Genomic DNA, 23,135 nt, shown 5'->3' with positions numbered 1-23,135 from the left:
ACTCTAACGTTGGAGTATTTTTCCTCACTTCATATGTGGTATAAAGTATTCTTTAATATTAAAAAGAGTTCATAAAAATGAAATCATCAGAATTTCAGTTATTAGTTTTATGATTTTTATTTTTCATTCTATTACTAAGTAAGCATGGGATATTTTACAGATACATGAGTTTTAATGAAATAAGTCAGAGGCTTATATCTCCTGTAACTACTATTGGGGACTGAAAAGAAGCATCTTTTTTTCCTTTTAAGGAATGAAGGGAGGTAATCAGTTTGTTTAGAATATTGTTATAATTGCTAATGTGTAATATTTTTAAGTTCTTCCTTTATGCTAAGAGAGTACTATACACAGTCTGCATTAGCTTAGATGCAAATCATATGAGGTAAACTGAAGTTACTGTGAATTCCTGAATCTCAAAAATCACCTTACCTATCTAAAAGCATGGAAAGAAATACAAATACCTCTTACCTTCTGCTGTGAGATTTAAATATTATTGTTCATCTCAGTTCCTTAGGTTGGCTAGCCTTATAGTAAATAGTCAAAAGTATAGTCTTTATGATCACAGAAAAAAATTAAGGCAGTAATATATATATATATATATGTGTGTGTGTGTGTAGGTATATAAATTACAAGCTAGTCTTTATATTGATAAAACAGTCAGTGTATAGGAGATGATTATTCAAGTGTAACACTTGAGAAAGTGAAATAAATTTTTTTCTTATCACATCATCTAGGTGATAATGTATTTGGAAAAAAGATTTTGACTTTAATACATTACAAATACAAAATAATATTTCTGTGTTATGAGTTCCATATAGCTCTGTATCTTCCATGTATTGTTCTGGAAATGCTTCTCTCTATAGGAAATATTGTCCGTGGCATGCATGTCACTGGCAAATTAAGGCGGACGTAGCATTTTTCTACTTTTTGGTCAAATCCTATAATTATAAATTGTCCTACTATCCCTTGGATTTGATTATATTGTAGATGAATTTCAGTGTCAAATGTTTATTTTTCAATCTGTTCTCTGTCATACAGAAGGTTTTTAAAGTCAGTGTTAATATCATTTCCCAAGGACTGGATTAATGGTAGAAATACACAAATCTTTACTTCTTGTTACCTTTATATAGACTAGTTCATTAAAGATGTGTATACCCTTTTCCACCAAAATTAGACTTCCCATTACCATATCAAGCAGAATTTTTCATTAAAAATATGAATGTGGAAGAAATGTTGGCCAGTGAGGTTCTCGGAGACTTTCTTGGAGCGGTGAAAAATGTATGGCAGCCAGAGCGTCTGAATGCCATCAACATCACGTCGGCCCTGGACAGGGGTGGCCGGGTTCCACTTCCCATTAACGACATGAAAGAGGGGTAAGCAAACCTTTATCTCATTGCCTTTAAATATGGATTTTAAGTATGGTGATGGTATCAAACTTACTATATATTGGAGATGGCCTATTGCATTTTTCTTTTTAATAAGAAATAGGTATTATAAAGATATGAAAATATGAGCAATTTTCTATTGACAAAGAAGTTATATTAATGGGGCTTTATAGCTGATGTTCCATGCCCTATGAAATCTAATGGTAGATCAGGAACAGCATCACAAATTACAGCATTAAGTCTTTTGTACCTTCCATAGAGAAGCTGATTATTTGGCACCCTAAATTTCAAAGGAAATTGATGCCCTAGTTATCAGCTACAGAAGGACATGCAGACTGCTGTAACTTTATTCTCGGAAAGTATTTCTTAGCCTTTAACATTCTTTCCACCACATGTCAGTGATTGATGACTGGGGTGGATTTGAAAGCCATTCCTAAGACCTGGCTTTGTCAGTTACAAGTTGGGGGACACTAGGTAAAATGCTGCACTCCTCTGTGCCTTGACTTCTCGCTCTGCTCATTGGGGTTACACTTTTTTTCAGAGCGGTCGTCACCATTAAACACATTGCATTTGAAGGTATTTGTCTATGCTCAGTGCTAACAAATACAGGGTTATGACTTACACTCTTGATAGGTTGAGACACCCTCCTTCTGCCTGGGTGAACTGAAAGTTTCAAATGTCAGTTTTGGGCCAAACTTTAATATGTAATTTCTGATCCGTACGTTGAGGCAGATTTGCCTTCTTTTTTCTAACCAATCCTATAAGCCTAAAAAAGATATGAAATAAATCACATTTTGTGCAGTATATTCTGTTTCTATCTCTTCTTTTACCCATAATTCTGGTAACATATTTTTTTTCCTGCAGATGATATCTAGAATTAACTAAAAGATGTGGATTAATAAGAATGAAGTTTAAGGACAGCTTTAGAGGAGAACTCCACTGAAAATAAGGAAAAGGATCACAAATAGACTTAGATGAAGTATGAGGGAGAAGGCAGAGAGGGATAAGGGATAAGCAGTGAGCTGTAAAGTCCAACTTACAAATTTCAGAATTAAATTGTACCTTGTATGTTTCAGTAATGGATTTGGAAGTCAGTCGAGCGCATCTAGAAGTGCTTTGAGGAAAAGAGTTGCTTTATCTCTTATCTTTCTGTTGGTTGACTTTCTACATGAAAGCATAATTCAAGAGCCTAAATATTCACTTTGGAGTTACAACATGGTTTTCTTTCCCATTGCGTAATTAAAGTAGAACCATGGGAAGAATGAACAGGGTAGCTCCCCTGTAAAATTAATCTAAACATGGAAACTTTTCAGTAGTTTTCTTAAAGTAATGAGTTCAATGATGATTGTTTAAACAGTAGCTGAAAGCTATGGGAGGAAGCAGTATGCAAACCACAGTGGTGCTTTCTACTGGGCTCACCCTTCTCTAATGAAGCACAAGCCCCACCCACAGAGGCACAGTCAGAAACTAAACTAAATTGAACTTTCTAAATTTCAACCTAAAACATTGCTTCCCAACTACCTATGTCTAGCCTGCGAGTTGCCAGTTAAGTGTTTTACTAAAATATAGGTAGACTCCTGGCCTTTCATCCCCCTGGAGATTTTGATTCTTTGAGTCTGAGCCTGGGCCTGAGTCTGAATTTGTGACTCTAAATTAAGAACAGAATTTTTTTGTCCTACAAGTACTTGTTAGAGAATTCACTCATTAGCTGACTGACCCCCAACACCTGCTAGAGGGCAGCATATGCTGTCAGATATTTGAGAGGGTCAGTCCCATGGCATTTATTTGGACCCTGTTGTCTTAGATCCTTTCCCAACTTGAAATACTTTCCATGAGTTTTAATTTAACGTTAAGCCATAACCTTTACAAAGTATTCATAGGAGAAGTCTTTTAAAATAGCATTTCTATAAATTGTTTCAGTGCCAGCTCTATCACTCTAAGGTCCCTGTGTGAGCACCGGTGAAATAAGATGCTACTTGAAAACTTATCCCTGAGAATGATTTTATATCTTTTATTTAGTTGCCACAGAATGTCTTGGTAACACAATTTTTAGCCCCATTGCCTTAAATTTATAAATAAATATAATACCTGTCTTCATTACCTTCATTTCTTTTTAGTTATTTACATCATGATTCTTAATTCACTTAGGAAACCTTTTACCCCTGTGCTTTTCTCTTGAAAATACCGTGGGCTATAAATTCCTTTAAACATGAAAAATCAAAAGGATCAGAACTATTAATGAAAGTGCTAGTAAATGTATTCTGTTGCTACTTCATACAACCATCAGTCTTTGACTGAAAAATTTACATGAAATAACTTCTTAATACTCATGGAAGCCACATCTACTAAATACAGGTGTTTCCATAGTTGATACACATGGTACAATGGCAGATGACTAAGAAAAGCTGTCAGTAGTAGATTCTTGGAGTAAACCTATTGCCCTTCCACAGCTGAAAGTGCCCTTAATGTCAGTTATCAAGGAACCATTCTGTAGTATCCAGGTCCTTGTTCTTCTAAATGTGCTTTTTTTATATCTGCAGAATCGCTGATAGTTTTCAAACTTCCCCTGACTCTAACAGAAAGCAATTACAAAGATTTACTTCCAAGTGAATAAGCTCCTGCGAAGATTCGCTTTCACTTGAGGGATCCATAACTCCAGACAACTATGCTCTTTCTGGGCGTGGTCTTGGTACTGCTTTTGCTCATAACAATGTGCTGAAGGCTAAGGACTTGTGGATGCATTTAGGCTGGGATAAAGCTGGTAGAAAGAGGAGCAGGTTCATATTTCATTCCAGGCAAGGCATAGCTGCCAGCCCAGGGTGAGTGATGCGGTGTAAATGGTGGCTATGAAGGGAATGATGGGGTGTGAGGATTAAATAATATACTCACTTTTCATAAGAGATTGTCAAACCTTCCACTATTTCCTCTGGTTACCAAAGCATGTGGATCTAGCCTCAATCAGCATAGAGAATCCTAGTTTATTCTCTAGACAATCTCACAGAGTACTCCCTCTAATTAATTACTTTTTGCCCTCCTGAGGCCTCAAGTTACACTGGAGGAAGAGAATGTCAGTCAGTGGTTGCCAAATATTGCTCTGAGGCAAGGTCATGGTTCTGGGCCAGTCTGTGGGGCTCTGATGAAATTGTCCTGGTCTTTGGTAATTACAAGATTGTTCTTTATACTTCTGTGATGTGCCTTCTATATTTTTGGTGCAAATGCCCTTTATGGCATGATGGTAATTATGAGGTAGGAATTTGGAGGGGAAAAGAAAGCCTTTAATAAAATAGACACCCACTAAATCCACTTTTTATAAGTATAAAAATAGTGAAATTGGGATCATAGGGGTTAAAGTCTCGTCACTATCAAGTTAGCTCCAGCCACTGGGGCATGAGTTGGACCCCCACACCAGCAAGCTGACCCACATGGTGCAGCAGGCCTCTCCACTTGATTCAAAGCATCTTGCCACTGCTTCCTCAGGAATGTATTTCAGTAGATCCACCTGTTCTTCTCCCCACTCTGTCTCTGGTGAACTTTCTTACCACCCCTCCCACCTCTGGCTTGCATCCTAGTTTTTTCATGCATGCATAAATAAAATACAGCATTAAAAAACAGTGAAATCAATGAACTATAGTGCAATATCCTAAGGTTATGCGTAGATTAATTTCTTAGTTTACTTAGAATTTATTAAGTATTTTTCATGTGGCAATAGTATTCATCTCTGGTGCACAGAGACTTAAAAATACAGTCTGTGCTCACAGTCTGTTATGGACCAGGCAAGTAATAAGATAAATTTTAAAAAACTCTTGTGTGTGCCACAATTGAGGCATTTTGGTGGGGTTTCCTTCTCCACTATATGTAGGAGGATTCTGGAAAGGGTTCACAGAGGAGGTCAGGCTGATTAGAATTTAAAATATGAGTGTAAATTAACCTTCTCAAAAAATGAAAAAGGGGCCCCAGGCAGAAGGAACAGCTTGGGCAGAATGCCCTGAGGTAGGATAAAGCCTGGTGGATTTGAAAACCTAAGTGTAGAAATGGACTGGAGAAAATGATCCAGAAAGGAACGTTAATTAAGGAAACAAAGACCAGACCTTGTAAGGCCTTAGAGAAAAATCGTCTGGATTTTATCATCAAATGTGAGTCCCCTTTGTAGGTAGTGATTTATATTAGTTTTCATGTAGAGGTCACACTTGTTATGGAAAAAGGGAGTGATGATTGAAGTGAGTGCTAAAAAGGAGATAGAGGGATTGGGACTTTAGGGAGCTCAGCATTATCCATGTTGAGTCCCAGAGTGACATAAAACAATGAAGAGAGAAACATTTGAGAGGTGGATGTCAGAATGTCTTTGCTGTTAGTGGTAAAGCCAATTAGCATATGGAATTTGGCTCTGAACTGAAATCTTCCCTTAACACTGTAGGCGTGCCTCCTAGGGGACATGGCAGGGAAGTTGGGTAGAGCCTGCTAAACCCACCACCTGGTCACAAGAGTAGGCCAAACCCAAATGTCTGACTTCTGGAAAAATCCTGCCTACCCTTAAAAACTCCAACAAACCCACAAGCGCCTGGGCCATTTGTTAATTCCTTTCCAGTGGAAGGGAATATGCAAGTTGTAGAACAATAACTCACAAGTCCTCTATGGTCTTTGTTTTATTTTTTATTCTGCATTAGATCTTATATTTAGTTTTATTTATTTATTTTTCAACATATCTTTGATTGTTTACAGATTTGCACAGAATGAAGAAGTAAGGTAGGCACAGAGGCAGTAAATAAGAGGCATGTTCTTTTAAAACTTGAGTTCCCAAGCAACATAAAAAGTAAAATGCATTCATCACTTGGACAGTTAGGAAAAAATGTAATCACTAGATCAGTTTATTTGGCTATTGCTGAAGAAGTCATAGTTTTAAGTTATTTACCAGTTACTTGGTTCCCTCTCCTTTATAAGATCTCAATATGTTCAGATTTCAGGAAATACAGTAGATAAAAGTGGAAGGGAAAAGGCGCTTCTAAAGAATAACTTCTGTCTAATACACACTAATTCCTCCACATTTTGAGGCACCACATTTTGTTAACATTGCTTGAGAGTCTTGCACCTCTTCTGTTTATGAACACTTAAACATTTCAAAATGTGCAAAGGTCAGAAAGGTAAAGTTCATCCTCATTTCACTTTATGATGAATTTCTGCAGATCAAAAAGCTGAAAGGACAACAGAAGCCAACATGTTGAAACATACTGGTTTTGCAAAAGCAAAACCACTTCTGTTTCTTTACCTGCAAGGGAAATCCACTATCTGCTTCTCTTGAGCAGACCACTTACAGTTTGTGTTTTTATTTATCAATTTATTTTCCCAGCTTTATTGAGGTAATATGGAGGCACAACAGTACATAAATTGAAGATGTGGAACATAACATTTGATACATGTTTATATTGTGAAATGACCACCACAATATTTAATTCAAATCCATCACCTTGTATACTTATACATCTTTTTTCTCATGATGAACACTTTTGAGATCTGTTGTCAGCTGCTTTCCAACACACAATCTTACAGTTATTTGCATTTTTGTAGTGTTATAATGTTTTTCTCTTTCATTCACTAATGCATTCATGCATTCATGCAGCAAATAAGCCCTGACTGGTTTTAGGGGAAGTGTTAAGGGGCTATTTCTTGGTGGGAAATGATGACTAGTGCTGGAGTTGTAGCCGGGGAACAGAACGAAGTGGACAGGTGTCATGAGAGTTCTCCTAGGGTAAATGTCAGTGACGGATGATGGATTGAATATGTGCAGAGAAGGACAGGAGTTGTGGACGATGGTGCTTGAATTTCTGGCTTGAGCATCTGGCCATGCCAATCAAAAGAGAGAAGAAGATAGAAGGAGCAACAGGTGGAGGTGGGGTGGGGTGATGATGAGCCCAGTTTGGAACATATTAAGTTTGTGAAGCTTATGGTTCATCCAAGTAGAGATGAAAGTAATTTGGCAGTGTATATCAACTGTCATAAAAATGTTTCCACTTCTAGGCATCTCTTTTAAGATAGTAACATTAAAGAATATGCACTGAGATAGTCTTTGCAATATTATTTATAACATCAAAAAATTGGAAGCAACTTACATGTCCAGCTCTGAAATAATTGCTGAATAAATCATGTGCACTTAAAAAATTATTTTGCCATAAAACTATAATTACAAAGACTATACAGTATGGAAAATGCATTAGGTGAAAAAGCAGGATACAAGATTATACTTTAGAGTGGATTGCAGTTAGGTTAAAATATATGCCATTGGAAAAATACATAAGATGCATTGGAAAAAGAAAATAGCTATCTTAGTAAGATAAATTAATTCTGTTTTTATATCACAAGTTTTATGTAATGATTTTATATTTTATACTTTGAGAGAAAAGAGTATTTTGAAGCATCAGAAGCGCTTCTGCATTTTCTCATTTTTATTATCTTGAAGTGAATTAATTTAAAATTCTAATCATAAATGCAAATGAATGGCATGTTAAAGCAAGATGATTATTAAGAGTTACAAGAATTTTTTATTTTATTTCTATTAACATATTTATTTCACTATTATAAGGGAAATATGGCCTTGTCTAGGCAGTTAATATGGGGAAAGAAATCAACTTTATGTGATGCTTAAGAGTAAAGATTTATTTTTTTAATTATATTTTTTAGTGAAATAATGTTAGTTTATCATTACAGATGATTTGGGGGGTATAGTGTCATACCTCTTCAAAAATTACCAGACCAGGCCCCCCCATAAAAGCACCAATAATTCTGCACCTAAAAAACTTATTTTAAATGGAATATTTCCCTTTCAGACTATTTACCAATGGTTTGCAATATTATTTATAACAATAAATAGTTATAAATGGTTTGCAGTATTGCAAACTATTCATCAATGGCTTTCATTTTTGCCTGTGCTCTGAAATTTGTATTTGTTTTTCTGCTTTTATTGAAGTAACATTCATTATTACATGTTTCATGTGTGCATCATTATATATCAATATCTGTATTTTATGACTCTTTACCACAAAATGTCCAATGCCCTTCACTCTGCAATCAATCCCTTTAAACCAGATTTAATCCTCCTTCCCCTCCCCTTCTGCTAATCACAATTTGGTCCTATAGAGCTTATTAAAAAGTCATATGGTTTATATTAGTTTCATTTAGTTCACTTGTTTTGTTTCTCTATGTACCAAACATGAGTGAAATCATACAGTCCTTGTCTTTCTCCATCTGTTTTATTTAATTAACGGTAATACTCTCTAGGTTCACCCATTTTTGTTACAAATACGGGATTTCATCTTTTTTGTAACTAAGTAATGTTCTGTTAATTGGATCTGCCAGAACTTATCTGTCCAATTCCATGGGTACTTATTTCCAACACTTGATTATTATAAATGATGTTGCAATGAAAACAGAGACACACTTATGTTAGAAGTAATGTCTTGTATCCTTTGGGTAAGTACCCAATAGTGGTATCACTGGGTCATGGAGACTTTCTTTTTCTATTTTTATGGAAGAATTTTCATACTGCTTTCTATGCTGAGCCATTATAAATTTGCATTTCCAGCAACAACCAACAGTTTACAAGGATTCCCTTCTCTCCATATCCTTGCCAACACTTGTTTCTTGTCTTTTGGTGAATAGCCTTTCACACAGGTGTGATGCACTATCTCATCTTTATTCTGATTTGCATTTCCCTGATAACAAGAGATGATGAAATCTTTTTACCTGCCTATCAGCCATTTGTATATCTTCTTTGGAGAAGTGTATATTCCGATCCTCTGCTCACTTTTTTTTTTTTTTATAGATTTATTGTGCATACAGAACTGGGGTACAGGCCAGAGGCTCAGGGGCAGTGAGAGGCTTCACCAGAGACAGAGTGGGGAACAGAACAGGCAGATCGACGAAGTATACTGCTGAGGGGAGCAGCGGGCAGGTCAGCAGAGGTCTGCCACGCCATGTGGTCACCTCCGGGGCAGGCGGGAATCGAACTCATGCAGAAACGGCTTTAGATTCTCAGTTCTGTGCTTTAACCCGCTGCGCCACCAGGGAGGGCCCTCTGCTCACTTTTTAATTGGGTTGTTTTTGAAATAGTTGAGTTTATTATTTCTTTTTATGTTTTGATTACTTACTCCTTGTCCAACATTTGATTTATAAACACCTTTTCCAACTCAGCCAACATTTTTATTCTGATAGCTTCCTTTATTGTGCAGAAGCTTTTTAGCTTGATGTAGTCTCACTTATTTTTTTCTTTTGTTTCCTTTGTCATGATCAAACCTCAAAAAACATTTTTGAAAGACTGTGTTGTGGAGTATATCACTTATGTTTGTTTTCTTACATGAATTTTATGATTTCAAGCCTTATGTGTGCATGTTTAATCTATTTAGAGTGAATTTTTGTTCATAGTGTTAGATAGTAATAGTCTTTTAGTTTTACTCTTTTCCCCTGGGCTACCTAGTCTTCCCAACATCATTTATAGACTTTCTGTAAGCTGTTGTATATTCGTGGCCCTTTTGTGCTATATGTCAGCGGTTCACATCTGTGTGGGTTTAATTCTGGACTTTCAATTCTCTTCCATTGGCCTGTGTGTCTTTTTATTCCCACATCATACTGTTTTAATTACTGTTGCATTGTAGTATATAGTTTGAGGTCCGTGTAAATGATAAAATATTTTTTTATTTTTTCCTCAGGTTTTTGCTGTTGCAGTCTTACAATTTCTAATAAATTTTCTGTTTTTTGTTTTTTTTTTTTAAAAAAATGCCATTAGTATCTTCATAGGGATCACACAGAATCAGTATACTGCTTTACATAATATGCTGTACTAACAATGCCAGTTCATGAACACAGTCCTTTTGAAACATATTTCCTTTTGAAATATCTATTTCTTTGTGTCTTCTGTTTCTTTCAACAAGGTCTTAAGAGTTTTCACTTTCACCTCTTTGGTTAAGTTTATTCCCAGCCTTTTCATTGTTTTTGACATGGTTGTAAATGGGATTATTCTGCTGCTAATAATTTGTATTTTAAAAGACAGAAGATTTATATGTATTAATTTTGTTACCTGTCACTTTATTATATTCATTTATTACTTCTTAATAACTTTGTGTTGGAATCTTTGGGATTTTCTATGTATATTGTCATGTCATCAAGCAAAGTTTTATGTCATCCTTTTCAATTGCAGTACCTTTTATATTCTTTGTCTGTTTCTCTGGGTAGTACTTTCAGGACTATGTTGAGTAGTAGTGGTGAGAATGAATATCCTTCTCTCATTTCTGATTTAGAGGAAATCTTCTGTTTTACATCCTCGAGCATAATTTTGGCTTTGGTTTATCATATGTGATCTTTATTGTGTTGTGGTTTATTCCTTCTTTACCCATTTCATTGAGCGTTTTTTCCTAAATCATAAGTAGATGTTGAATCTTGACAAATGCCTTATCTGTGTCTGTTGAAATGATCAAATGCTTTTGACCTTTCTTTTATTGATGTGTATATCATGTTTATTAATTTGCATATGTTGAAACCTCTTTGCATCCTTGGAATAAATCCCAGTTGATTATGGTGATTGTTAATGCATTGTTGAATTCAGCTCGAAAATATTTTATTGAGGATTTTTGCATCTATGTTAGAAATCTTTTCTTCAGTTTTCATTTTTTTGTCATGTCCCTATCTGGTTTTAGAATCAGAGTAATGTTGGATTCAGAGGATGTGTTTGGAAGATTTACCTTCTAAATTCTTTGGTAGGAGTTTAAAGAACATCAGTAACCTTTAAAGGTGTGGTAGAGTGCACTAGTGAAATCGTGTGGTCCTGGGCTTTTGTGTTTTTTGGACACTCTTGATTACATTTTCAGTTTCCATACTCATGATTGGTCTGTTCAGATTTTCAAATTTTTTATGATTCAGTCTTGGAATATTGTATGTTTCTAAGAATTTGTCCTTTTCTTTTAGTTGTCTCATTGTGGTTTTGATTTATGTTGTACTAGTGGCTGATAATGTTGATCATTCCATGCAGCTAATAGCAATTTGTGTATGTGCAGAAATGTTTGTTTGTAAAATTGAATTATTTGTCTTTTGTTACTGAATTGTAAGAGTTCTTTATATAGTGTAGATACTAAGTCCTAATTAGAGAGATGATTTGCTTCCTTTATAGTGTGTTTTAAAACAATCTTTAGGTTTGTAAATACCTATTTGTCTTTTTTTTTGTTATTGCTGGAACTTTTGGTGTCCTAAGAAACCATTGCCTAATATATGTAACACAAGTTTCTACTTGTTTTCTTTTCAGAGTTTAATAGTTTTAGCTCTTACATATAAATGTTTGATCTACTTTGAGTTAACTTTTTATATGGTGTGATGTAGGAGTTGAGCTTCCTATTTTCTTTGTGGCTCTACAGTTGCTTCCACACCATTGAATTGCCTTCACACCTGTGACAAAATTTATTGACTATCTGTGTTTACTCTGGACTCTGATTGTTATTTTATCGATCTACTTACATATCCTGGCTTGACATTTTTTTAACAGCGTTGCTTTGAAATAAGTTTTGAAGTGGTAATTGTCTTTACCTTTGTTTTACTTTTCCTAAAATATTTTTCATGTGTGTCTATTTTAGGTACCTTGAATTTCCATATAAATTTAAGGATCAAATTTTCAATTTCTGCAAAATGATGGCTGGAAATTTGATGGGTTCATTTAAATTTCTAAATGACTGTAGTATTGCCATTTGGAAAAGAAGTATTTATTTAGTTTCCTGGCTTTCAATTTCCTTTTGAAATATCTGAGATTCCTATCTTTTTAAACTGTGCTATGATTATTTAAGTGCTGTTATAGTTATCTTCTCTTTTATTGTGAAACACTTATTGCTCAGTTAAGTAGAGTTCTTTCTCCCTTTCATGCTAAGCTACATGTCAAGAAAATAAATATGGTTTGCTTTGTTTATGTTTAGCAAACAATAACTGTGCTTTTATGTTAACTTAAATAAAAGCTTGAGAGACATTGTAATGAGAGACCTAGCAGAGGGATCTGTGCAGTAGAAAAGCTGACAAAACTGTAAGGTCAAACAGCTAAGATTGCCTAAATGAAGCCCTGTATATCCAGGGATATAACTGTACAAGCTTACAAAGATGAAATCAGGAGCATAAATTCAATGAAATATTACACAGCTGTGAAGAAAAAAGAAGAGGTAGCTTTTGAAATGAAATGGAAGAACTTTGAGGTGATTATGTTGAGTGAAATGAGCCCAAAAAATTGAGTCAGATTTTGGATCTGTAGAAGTACCCAAAAAACAATCCCGCCAAATAGAAGAACTGAAAATTTGAGCTCAGCAAAAAAACAAGATAATTGTTGCCAGAGAGACTAGGGGGAAGGGTGGAGGATGGGGCATGGAAATCGAAAGAGTATGGACATGGATGGTTTGGTGGAGGCCATAACTTTTTTTTTTAATCAGGAAAAAAATCTATCCCATTGTATATTGTCTGAGAGCTTACTACCCTGACTCTTGGCCTTTTATATTATTCAGTCTGTTGGTTCCACAATGAATAATATTCAAGTGATGAGTATCAGCAATTCCCAGTTGGGTGAATACTCTTGCAAAAATCCTTGCGTATTCTTTGATATTATGAAAGGCTTGGAATTTTCTAAATCTTGTTCTTGTAATATATGGTGGGTTTTCTTAGAATACTAAAGAATTTTCCAGAGAACAAAACTGTTGGGCAAGGAAGTCTTGTACTTGGCAGTCGTTCCATCCCCACTTGGCGAATAAGAATGGTTCTGTGGCTCAAAAATATGTTGTTACCTAAAGATAAAGTGTTGGTGCACTCTGTGCTAGTTTAACACTGTATGTGGAACTATCTTTCAAGAATGTTCTTAGGCCAAAAAAAAAGACAAAAAATAAAGATGGATCACATTAACTTTTATTGCTAGTAATTATTTAATATTGTAGTGATAGTGTTATATTCTAAACAACTAAAATAATTTTAAAATAGAATACCAACTACAGCAATGAAAATATGATTCATGCTTATGTGACTAATTTTGAATTAAAATAAGATTAAAAATTTGTAATTAACATAAAATTTAGAGTATCGGGTGTACCAAAGCCGCTTAGTAAATATTAATTGAATAAAGGCAAAAAAATGAGAGGAAGGACCTTTATGATTCACTGCTTTTAAAAGTCCTGGTCCTTACCTTAGGGATGATTCTAGATAATCCCTCAATTCAAAAGGATAAATCCTGCTTTCAGGGTTGATTGTTTGTCAGTGTTTTCAATTTTCTTAAAGGATAACCTGAGAGTTTCACATTTTTGCAGTGTTTATGTCATGGTTGGTGCTGATGTCCCGTTTTCCTCTTGTTTACGAGAAGTTGAAAATCCACAGAATCAATTGAGATGCAGTCAAGAAATGGAGCCTGTAATAACATGTGATAAAAAATTTCGCACTCAATTTTACATTGACTGGTGCAAAATTTCACTGGTGAGTCTTTGCTTTTGCAAATGTAATTAGTAGTGATGTGACTGAAGATAACCTTTGACTATAATCGTGATTGCATTTAGGAACAAATACAGGGGTTACTTTGTTAATTGCAATAGTCTACCCTTCACTTGAAGGATTTGGTGAGCTTGTTGACAGTATGGCCATTTGGGAAAGTGTATCTCCACTTTTGTACTCAATACACCCGTGTTTAGTTTCTGGGGCTGGATTAGCTTTGCAGGTGGTCCAGACTACCGCCCTGCACATCCAGGTGGCTGCTAAATCAAGAGAGATTATGAAGTGATTGCAGAAAGTCTCAAATAGGCAGGAGACTGGAATACAATAGAAAATCTAAACTAAAGCAAGAGTGTGCAATAATTTACTATTTTGAAAACTCAAAGTGTTGGGAAAGTTCAAGGAGTTCAAAGTAATTCCAAGTGAGGAAAGTTAAGACTCAACCGACAGCCCCATAAGTTCTAAATATTTATTTCTAAGCTACTTTGTAATTAGCATGTTAAAAGACTTAGGAAAATATGGGTAAGCTTTCATATATGTAAGATGTATATGTAAAATTGATATTTTTGATCCTACTTTCTGGAAGTCATGAAAGTTGTTTTACTTCTTTAGTGACCTTTAGATTGAACTGCTGTCAACTCTCAATGATAGGTGGTGAGTGAATGAAGTCTAAGTTTAAAGTTGACATTTGCAGAAAGTTATTGACACATAAACACAACTGTCACTTCACGTCTTAGAGAACAAACTGCAGGCAACTTTCCTGGATGCAGTACCAGGAGAACATATTCCTCATGTTGCAGCACTAAGCACCTATGCTCCTTGGCATCAGATTATTCTTTTCATGTTGCTTATATCTTAGGGAAAGAATGCTTTCTTTGCCTTCTTAGATGGAGTAAAATTACTAAGTTGCTGTAGATTATGTGTGTTATAGAGAAATTTTGAATTTGCAAAGCTCAGTATTTTATTCACGGTGCTAATCATGTACAGGCATGAACTGAGCCATTGCAGCAGTAGAGGCTTGTCAGTGGAGAGAAAGCAGACTCTAAGTATGTACATGTAGCCACATACATGTGAACCGCAACATGTCAAACGTTGAGAAATACTGACTTTCTGAAAGTAAAAATGATTTATGCTTTGAAGATTTTCTTTTATGTGGTGATGATGAGCCTGTAAATGGAAATGTTAGAAATTTTCATCTTTTGTTTGACATGTATTCATTTGTTACATCTTAGCTGAGCTGTATTCAGGAGGCTTAAGAAAGAATCAGAAATAAAGATAATAAATAAAATGTAATGAAACTGAAAATTAGGACTTAAACTTTACCAAAAAAAAAAAAAAAGCAGCAAACCGTAAGGTCAAGTTTGACAACAGAATTCCTAATGTTCAGCAGTGAGAGGAAGTTAAACACTTAGTTCTTTCTCCAAGGAGGCAGAAAATGAAGTGTTCACTAGCAATATATTAACAAAATTCTTCAGTTGGAGATCGTTTTTTGCAAAGGGTACTGAAAAATGCCATATAATTCTCCCCAGCTTTTTCTGGGTGGGAACAAATGTAGAAATGAATTTTACAGGATCTTTTTAGTATCCTTCATGAAAACCTTAGCATAATTAAATGCAACTGAGTGAATGCAGTTAAGTTAATGTGGAAGTAGGTTAATATAGTAGAAATATTTTGAAGTTTTTGATGCTAAAAGAGAGTTTAGTGAAATGATAGCATTGGTTGGGTTACATAGTCCTGAGATTGTCTTTCCTAAAAATGACTTACTGTCAGTTGGTGACAGAAAGATCGAGGGTGTAATCATTTAGAAGCTGTACTTCATTGTCTCTATTAACTTTAGAAACCATACTCACGTACCTGGTTATCTGTGAGTTTATGGTTTGTTAGTAACTACACTAGATGTTTGTCAGTAGGAAGCAAGAAGTTTATGTGGTGATGTGAAGAACTGCATTGGAGGAAGGAAAAAGAACAAGTAAACATATTAATATATATGTAGACAAGGACATGCATCAATATGTTCTGGGAAGGACAGAGCAAGCAGGCCAACTAAAAGCCTTTATTCCTTCTATCCAGATTAATTGCAAGTTCAAGGTCCTAAAGTCATTGGAAAAGGTTACCTTTTAGAAATTTGTCAAAGAATACTGTGATATATCTACATCTTAAAAATCTCACAATGTTTACAGCTAATGATTTGATGTGTAATTGTCTTCTTTTGTATCAGGTTGATAAAACAAAGCAAGTGTCCACCTATCAGGAAGTGATTCGTGGAGAGGGGATTTTACCTGATGGTGGAGAGTACAAACCCCCTTCTGATTCTTTGAAAAGCAGAGACTATTACACGGATTTCCTAATTACACTGGCTGTGCCCTCGGCAGTAGCACTGGTCCTTTTTCTAATACTTGCTTATATCATGTGCTGCCGACGGGAAGGAGTGTGAGTACTTTAAAACACTAATAAAAATTATAGAGTCTACTAAGATAACAACATATATAGGATTCCATTAAAAGCCAAATTTCATTTAGTTCATAAAACACTTTATAAATGGATTAAAACTGTGTTCCAGTCAAACTCCAGTACTTTATTCCTTTAAAATGAAATAAAATAGCTTGAACCCAGTAAATCAAATTAGAGGATATAATTACTTTATTCAAAAATTGTTAAGATTAGATGTAAATTCATGCTGGCAAAACAGTCCCCAAAATAATTGAGAGTAGATATTTCATTTATATAAGTCATTTTGCATGAGCTGAGTCTGAAATCTATTGACATGATAATTGCACTTTAAATAAGTTGAGTTTGATCAAAAGTGATAGAATTCCTCTTGAAAATTGTTCTGCTGTCAAACGGGGGGATACAATATAAATGTTTTATATGTATGTGTTATATATATTGCATTATATATTATATACACACAGTCCTAGGATTATCTTAATTAAAATAAGGGTACATCTTAGTGAAAATAAGAGTATAATTTGAGTAATAAGTTTGCACCTCATGAATAGTTAGTACTTGCAGGGCATCTATGTCAATTAAAATAATTTCCTGAGAATATGTGGCAGTCAGGGTAACAAAGAAAAGGATAAAAAATTAATAAAGCAGCAAGTAACAAGTTCTTCCATTTTTACATGTAGCCCGATTTCATTATGTCATAGAATTTATTTCCAAGAGCTTGATTCTTAATCTCCATTTTTTTATCATTTTTTTTCTGTGTTTTTCATCAGTGTTCCATCTCTGTACATGTACTCATCCCAGTAATGTCATAAACCTGGTGGCAAATGCTGCCTGTTTGCATTTAATAGTAACAATGTCAGCATTTCCACATCATGCAAGATCCCATGAGCATATAGTCTTAATGTTCCAAATATCAATGCTATTATTTAATTCATAAATTTTGTTTTGTTTCTAGGGAAAAGAGAAACATGCAAACACCAGAGTAAGTGTCTTTTTTCCTGTTATTTTCTTTATCATTTTTTCACTTCTCAGTTGCTCTTCATGCTCCATACATGTGTTTCATGCTTTTGTTTTCATTCATCATCTTTCATAGTTTATTTCATAAATGTGAACGCTGCTTTCTAAATAGAGATATTTAGGAGGGATAGAAACTAAAAATAAAAAGGGTTTGAAAACTAAGACTATTTAGATAAAAACTAAACCTAAAATATTTCAGATTCAGAATATTAACTTGCCATTTATATTATGTGATTTCCCAATCTGCATTTCTATAAACCAGAGAACAGATGAAAAGACCTTTCATACAAGTTTTCCTGAATCTACAGTAATAACCTACCATAAAATGAAACTTCTGTGAGTATTTATAAATGCCCCACCAGAAGCAACTTTATAAAAGCTATGGTAGTTTTATCTTAATCATAGAAATTAAATAGAAACTTAGTCTATGACATAGGGCTATAATATTAACATTATGTTGTTGTTGTTTTTTAGCTTAGTTTAATGGGAACCATCTATTTCAAAATGAGGTTATAATTTATACTTCAGTGTTGCTAAGTTGAAAGTAGGTGAACACTCTCTCTTTCTGAGATAACTTGTAGAATGCCCAAGTGCAATGTCTTGGAACAACAACAAAAAACTTGTAACTTTTTCAAATTGATGCTCATTGGGCTAATATGATTTTTAAGTATATGTTCTTTTATTTCTTTTTGACGTAGCATCCAACTGGTCCACCATAGTGCTATTCAAAAATCTACCAAAGAACTTCGTGACATGTCCAAGAATAGAGAGATAGCATGGCCCCTATCAACGCTTCCTGTGTTTCACCCTGTAACTGGGGAAATCATCCCTCCTCTGCATGCAGACAATTATGAGAGCACTAATATGCCATTGATGCAAACGCAGCAGTAAGTATCCACTTGGAATCATAATCATTAATATGCATGAATCTGCCTACTTAATGACTGTAAAAACCAGAGCTTTTGTTGTTTATAAAGCAAAGTAGCCAAGAACTTCAATAGTGTAGATTTGAACCTCATTGTACTGACCCAAATCAATTGAATTACTTTCAGGAACTATTTGCTGCTCCCCACCCAGTCCAAACAAGGCAATATTGAACTTAATATCTAAGAAATGAACACTGCAAATAAATTTGTGTTTACTCAAAGATGGGTTAATTGTAGAAAGAGAAGCAGTCCTACCTGAAGTATGACACATTATTTTTTAGCGTTTTTATTAGAATGATCTGGATCTGTTAACTATTTAAATTTTTTAAGTATAATTTTTAACATTTTAAATGCAGGATAAAAGGCTTTTAAGTTATTTTTTGTCATCTACAAAAATACCAGAATATGTAATTCCAATTTTCTATAGACTACCTGAACTGTCTTTTATTCTGCTCAATCTAAAAGTCATGTTTGTTTGTTTAATTCTTTCATATTGTTTCTCTGTGTACCACAAGAGAGAAGTAATATGGTATTTATTGAGTATAATATCCTGTAAATCTATCTACATTGTTGCAAATGGACTTTTTAAAAATATATATAATGGAGTATTCCACTGTGTATATAGGCCAGAACTCCTTTATTCAATCTCCTGTCCATGGCACTTAAGTAGTTTTCAATTCTTAGCTATTATATATAATCCTGCAATGAACAGAAGTATATGTATATCTTAGAATAAATGTTTTTGCGTTCTTTGGGTAAATCCCCAGAAGTGGGATAAGTGGACTCTGTGGAAGGTATTTCTGATTTTTGGAAGCATCTCCATACGGCTTTCTATAATAGCTGCACCACTTTACCTTCACATCGGTTGTGTGCGAGGGTTGTGTTCTCCCATATCTTCTTTAACATTCTGTCTTATGGAGAATATCCATTCTCACAGGTGCAAAGCTTTGACTTGTGTTTCGCTAATAACAAAAGATGACTCTCTCATTGTGCACTGTTGGCCATGAATATGTCTTCTTTAGGCAACTCTAAGCTGCTCTTCTGTCCATTTGTTTCTTATTGCTGAGTGTGATCTCTATATATTTTGGGTATTAACCTCTTCTGGTGTTTCATTTGCTAATATAGTTGCAAATGTAGTGGATGCTTTTTAGTTTAATGATAGTTTCTGTTGCTGTGCAGGTTTGTGATTTGAGGTGGCCTTTTTATATATTTGGTTGTTTTCATTGCTATTGGAGTTAAGTCTCCAAATATATCTTTAGGGACAATGTCAAGGAATGTATCGCCTATATTTTTTGTATGGATTTTATTTCTATAGTTTCATTTCTTACATCCAAGTCTTTAATTCATTTTGAGTTAGTTTTTATGAATGATATAGGAGCCTGGCCCATTTTCCCCAGGACCATTTGTTGAAGAGTCTCTTTGTACAACTGTATGCTGTTGGTTCCTTTGTGGCAAGTTAGTTGTCCATATTTGTGTGGGCTTATTGCTGGGCATAAAGATAATGTATTAGTGTAAAACATCCCTGTAATGCAAGAATGACCATAGTCCAGGAGCCTGCAACAAGCCTTTTCAAGGGGAACGTGTGGGGAGGAGTAGCTGAGGGATTGCCCAGTTGTGCTTTGAGCCCATGTTATATACCTGTTATCAAAGTTTTTTTTTTTTTTTAAGATTTATTTATTTATACACATAGAACTGGGGTACAGGCCAGAGGTGAAGGGGCAGTGAGAGGATCCACCAGAGTGGGGAGCAGAACAAAAAAATTAATGAGGTACACTGCTGAAGGGAGCAGCGGGCAGATCACAAGAGGCCTGCCACACCATGTGGGTCACTTCCGGGGTGGGGATTGAACTCATGCTGAAGTGGCTTTAGCTTCTTAGTGCTATGTTTTAACCCACTGTGCCACCAGGGAGGGTCCTATAATCAGAGGTTTTATATAAGAAAGGAAATTCCAGGTAAAACTGTCATTGTTTTTTCAAAAATTTTTTCGGTCTTCTTATATCTATTACAAGTTTGTTTTTTAAGTGTTTTTATTCACTTTAGGAATAGAATGGATTGACAGAAATATTTACTCCCACCCCATATAAACCTTAACGTGATATAAAGTAAACTCTGGAACAGTATTAGGTGCATTTTCCCATTGCACATGTTTATTTTGTAACCATGTAAAATGAATATTAACAGTAATTAACATAAATAAAATTTGTTCAAAATTCATTGGAAATCTAAAAGTACTGTGAGTCCTGAGGTCTTCTAACAGAATTTCTTTAATTGGTTTCTGTGCATATGTGCTTGAGTAATTTATTCAAGTACTGTTAACAGTGGGGGGAAATTGCACGCATTGTCCTGAAACCTGGAGTTTCAGAAACACTAATATTCTGACATATTAAAGTCTCATAACATTTAGTTGTACTGAAAGGGAGTGATTTCTGTGCTCTTGGTTGATTTTTGGATCATCAATTAAACCTACTATATCGGGATTAGGTACAGATGAGAAAAATTAGTAAAATTTAAATATTACAATAGTTCACAATTTTTTCTGCCTTTTTAAATGAAAATTATGAACATTTTGACAATGAAAAAAATTAATGAATCCTTTGAGACTATCATTTCTTACATTCTTTTTCCCAAGAGTGATAGTGGAATGTTGACATATACTCTCAAGAATGAAATAGTCAAATATACTTGAGAAACAGTCTGTTTAAACTACTAAAGTTCTCAGAGGTTTCAGTGTGTTCATATGTTTTGTGAACTCATGGAAAAAAGATCAGTAGAGGAGAGGTAACTTTTAAAAAATATTTAAGTGTCATTGCATTATAACAGTTTCAGATGTACATAGTTGTAAATCAGTATCTGTACATACGGTATGATAATGAAGGACAGAATTGGGCTTTCTGAAGTAACTCTTTAAAGAACACCAGTTGGAAAATTCTTCTATTGTCAAAAAGACAATGCTATAAAAGTTTAGAGGAAGATTATTCATTATAATGAATGGGGCCAGGAATTGAATGTTTGTAAATCAGTAAAACGTTGTGCTTTTTACCAGTTAACTTAAAAAAAATATATATATATATGATTTCATTTTTTTTAGCTATTCTTAGTATATTTTCTTAGAAAGCATAAGAATAGAACCTTAGGGGGCCTCTCTGGTGGCCTACGGATTGTCTCAAGCTATCACCAATAAGGCCTGACTTGGGTTTGCCAGGGAGCTGACCCACATGGCACAGCAGACCTCCTGTGTACTGCTGCTCCCCTCAGCAGTGTATTTCAGTAGATCTGCCTGTTTTGCTCCCCACCCTTCTGTCTCTGGTGAATCCTCTCAGCCCCTGTACCTCTGGCCTACAACCCAGTTCTTCTATGCTTAAAAAAAAAAAAAAAAACTTAAACATTGATTCCTGGTTAGGATTTTTCTATGTTGCTACTAATATACAAGCAAAATAAAATTTCTGATCTACTTTGCAACCAAGTGCATATTCCTGGTTTCCATAACCTCACATACTGTCATTATATAGAACAGATCTATTTGCAAATGCAATGGGCTGTTTTATTGAACTTACAATTTGATCATATATGTACTTTTAAGTTCAGAAAACCTTCATATTATTCATATTTCTGCTAATGGAAAAACTCCATTAACTAGCACTTCTATATAAATAGGGTACATAGATAATTGATGATGTTCACAATGATTATTCTGAGGCACTGCGAGATCATCAAGTGTGTCTGACTCATCAGAGGGAAATTAAATTACATTCGGTGTAGTTTGTGTTGAGTATATATTATCTTTTATTCTTGGAAATGGATATGTGTGTGGTCTCTATGGTAACTTCCTATAAGCCAGAATATGTGATTGACCTCATTTTCCAATCACACCAGATAATAGGGAATGTATTGTATCAGATTCATCACAGCTGGCCCTTTACTCATATTCAGTTTTACTCCTTATCTTAAAAGCACAGACATGTTTTTCAAGTTTTATTTGAGCACCAAGTACACACACAAATATTTGGTCATTCGAATCAAATTGAATTCTCAACATTAAAATGTAACGTCATATTTGAAGCATGACAGTACTCAATGAGCAGATATATACTAGGATAATATTTCTTAATATTTATTAACCCTTCAATACGTGAGCAATTCATCCTAGTAGTACTGAATTCATAAATATGGCTAACTATAGGATTTATTTATTCTGTAGACTTAATGCCTAAAAAATTCAGGCAGAAGGACACAGCTGTAAGTTTTTGTTGGCTTCTTAGCAAGGCTCAAGAACATTCAAAGCATTCTTTCAAAGCTGCATAGAACTTTGGCTTTAAAGAAGTTGATCCTGCTCAAAGGTTTAGAGAACTCCTAATAGTTGTGTAATGAGGAGCTACCCTATTTGTTTACCACTTATATGGTAATATTTGCTTTTCGGTGAAATGCTTCAGAGGATTTCAGGTGAGTACCATTGAGTTAGACAGTAAAAATATGTTTAATCATTTGCAGATGATATAGTTAAGGCAAAGCTAAACTAGGTCAAGCTTGAGGTTAGCTTTTTCACCTATCTTGATACCTAGTCAGGGGTAGATGATGTGGTCATTGACCTCAGAGGGAGGTCCTGACCCAGCTTACATACAAGATGCTTACAGAGATACTGGAAAATGAAAATGAAGCAAGACCCAAAGATCCTCAGAAAGGGGTGTTTTTCTGCAGTGTTCCTTCTACTTTTCAGGTTATGGAGACACTATATTAATAGGCTGCTAAAATTTTCATAGTATAAAAATGAAAGGTAAATTTAATCTTTGCTTAAGTACTTATTGTTTGATAAAATTTACTTTTTTTTTAAAAGATTTATTTATTTATTCGTACAGAACTGGGGTACAGGCCAGAGATGCAGAGG

General features: G+C 34.7%; 1 protein-coding gene across 6 annotated transcripts in view; it reads left to right on the top strand.

Moving 5' to 3' along the window:
• Window positions 1-23,135, top strand: part of SGCE (sarcoglycan, epsilon) — a 66,145-nt gene that overhangs the window by 34,294 nt on the left and 8,716 nt on the right. For 4 of the 6 annotated variants that reach the window (XM_012721077.1, XM_012721080.1, XM_004676696.2 and 1 more), the window contains 5 exons: window positions 1,175-1,373; window positions 13,688-13,850; window positions 16,081-16,292; window positions 17,266-17,292; window positions 18,026-18,214. In XM_012721077.1, the coding sequence (XP_012576531.1) occupies window positions 1,175-1,373; window positions 13,688-13,850; window positions 16,081-16,292; window positions 17,266-17,292; window positions 18,026-18,214 (790 nt within the window). The remainder of the gene's footprint in view (window positions 1-1,174; window positions 1,374-13,687; window positions 13,851-16,080; window positions 16,293-17,265; window positions 17,293-18,025; window positions 18,215-23,135) is intronic. The other 2 variants (XM_012721078.1, XM_004676694.1) reach the window with 1 other exon arrangement.

Source organism: Condylura cristata, unplaced genomic scaffold (genome assembly GCF_000260355.1).
Source record: "Condylura cristata isolate star-nosed mole 26May11 unplaced genomic scaffold, ConCri1.0 scaffold00005, whole genome shotgun sequence".
NCBI classification, from domain to species: domain Eukaryota; kingdom Metazoa; phylum Chordata; class Mammalia; order Eulipotyphla; family Talpidae; genus Condylura; species Condylura cristata.
This window is presented reverse-complemented; position numbering and strand designations above follow the sequence as displayed.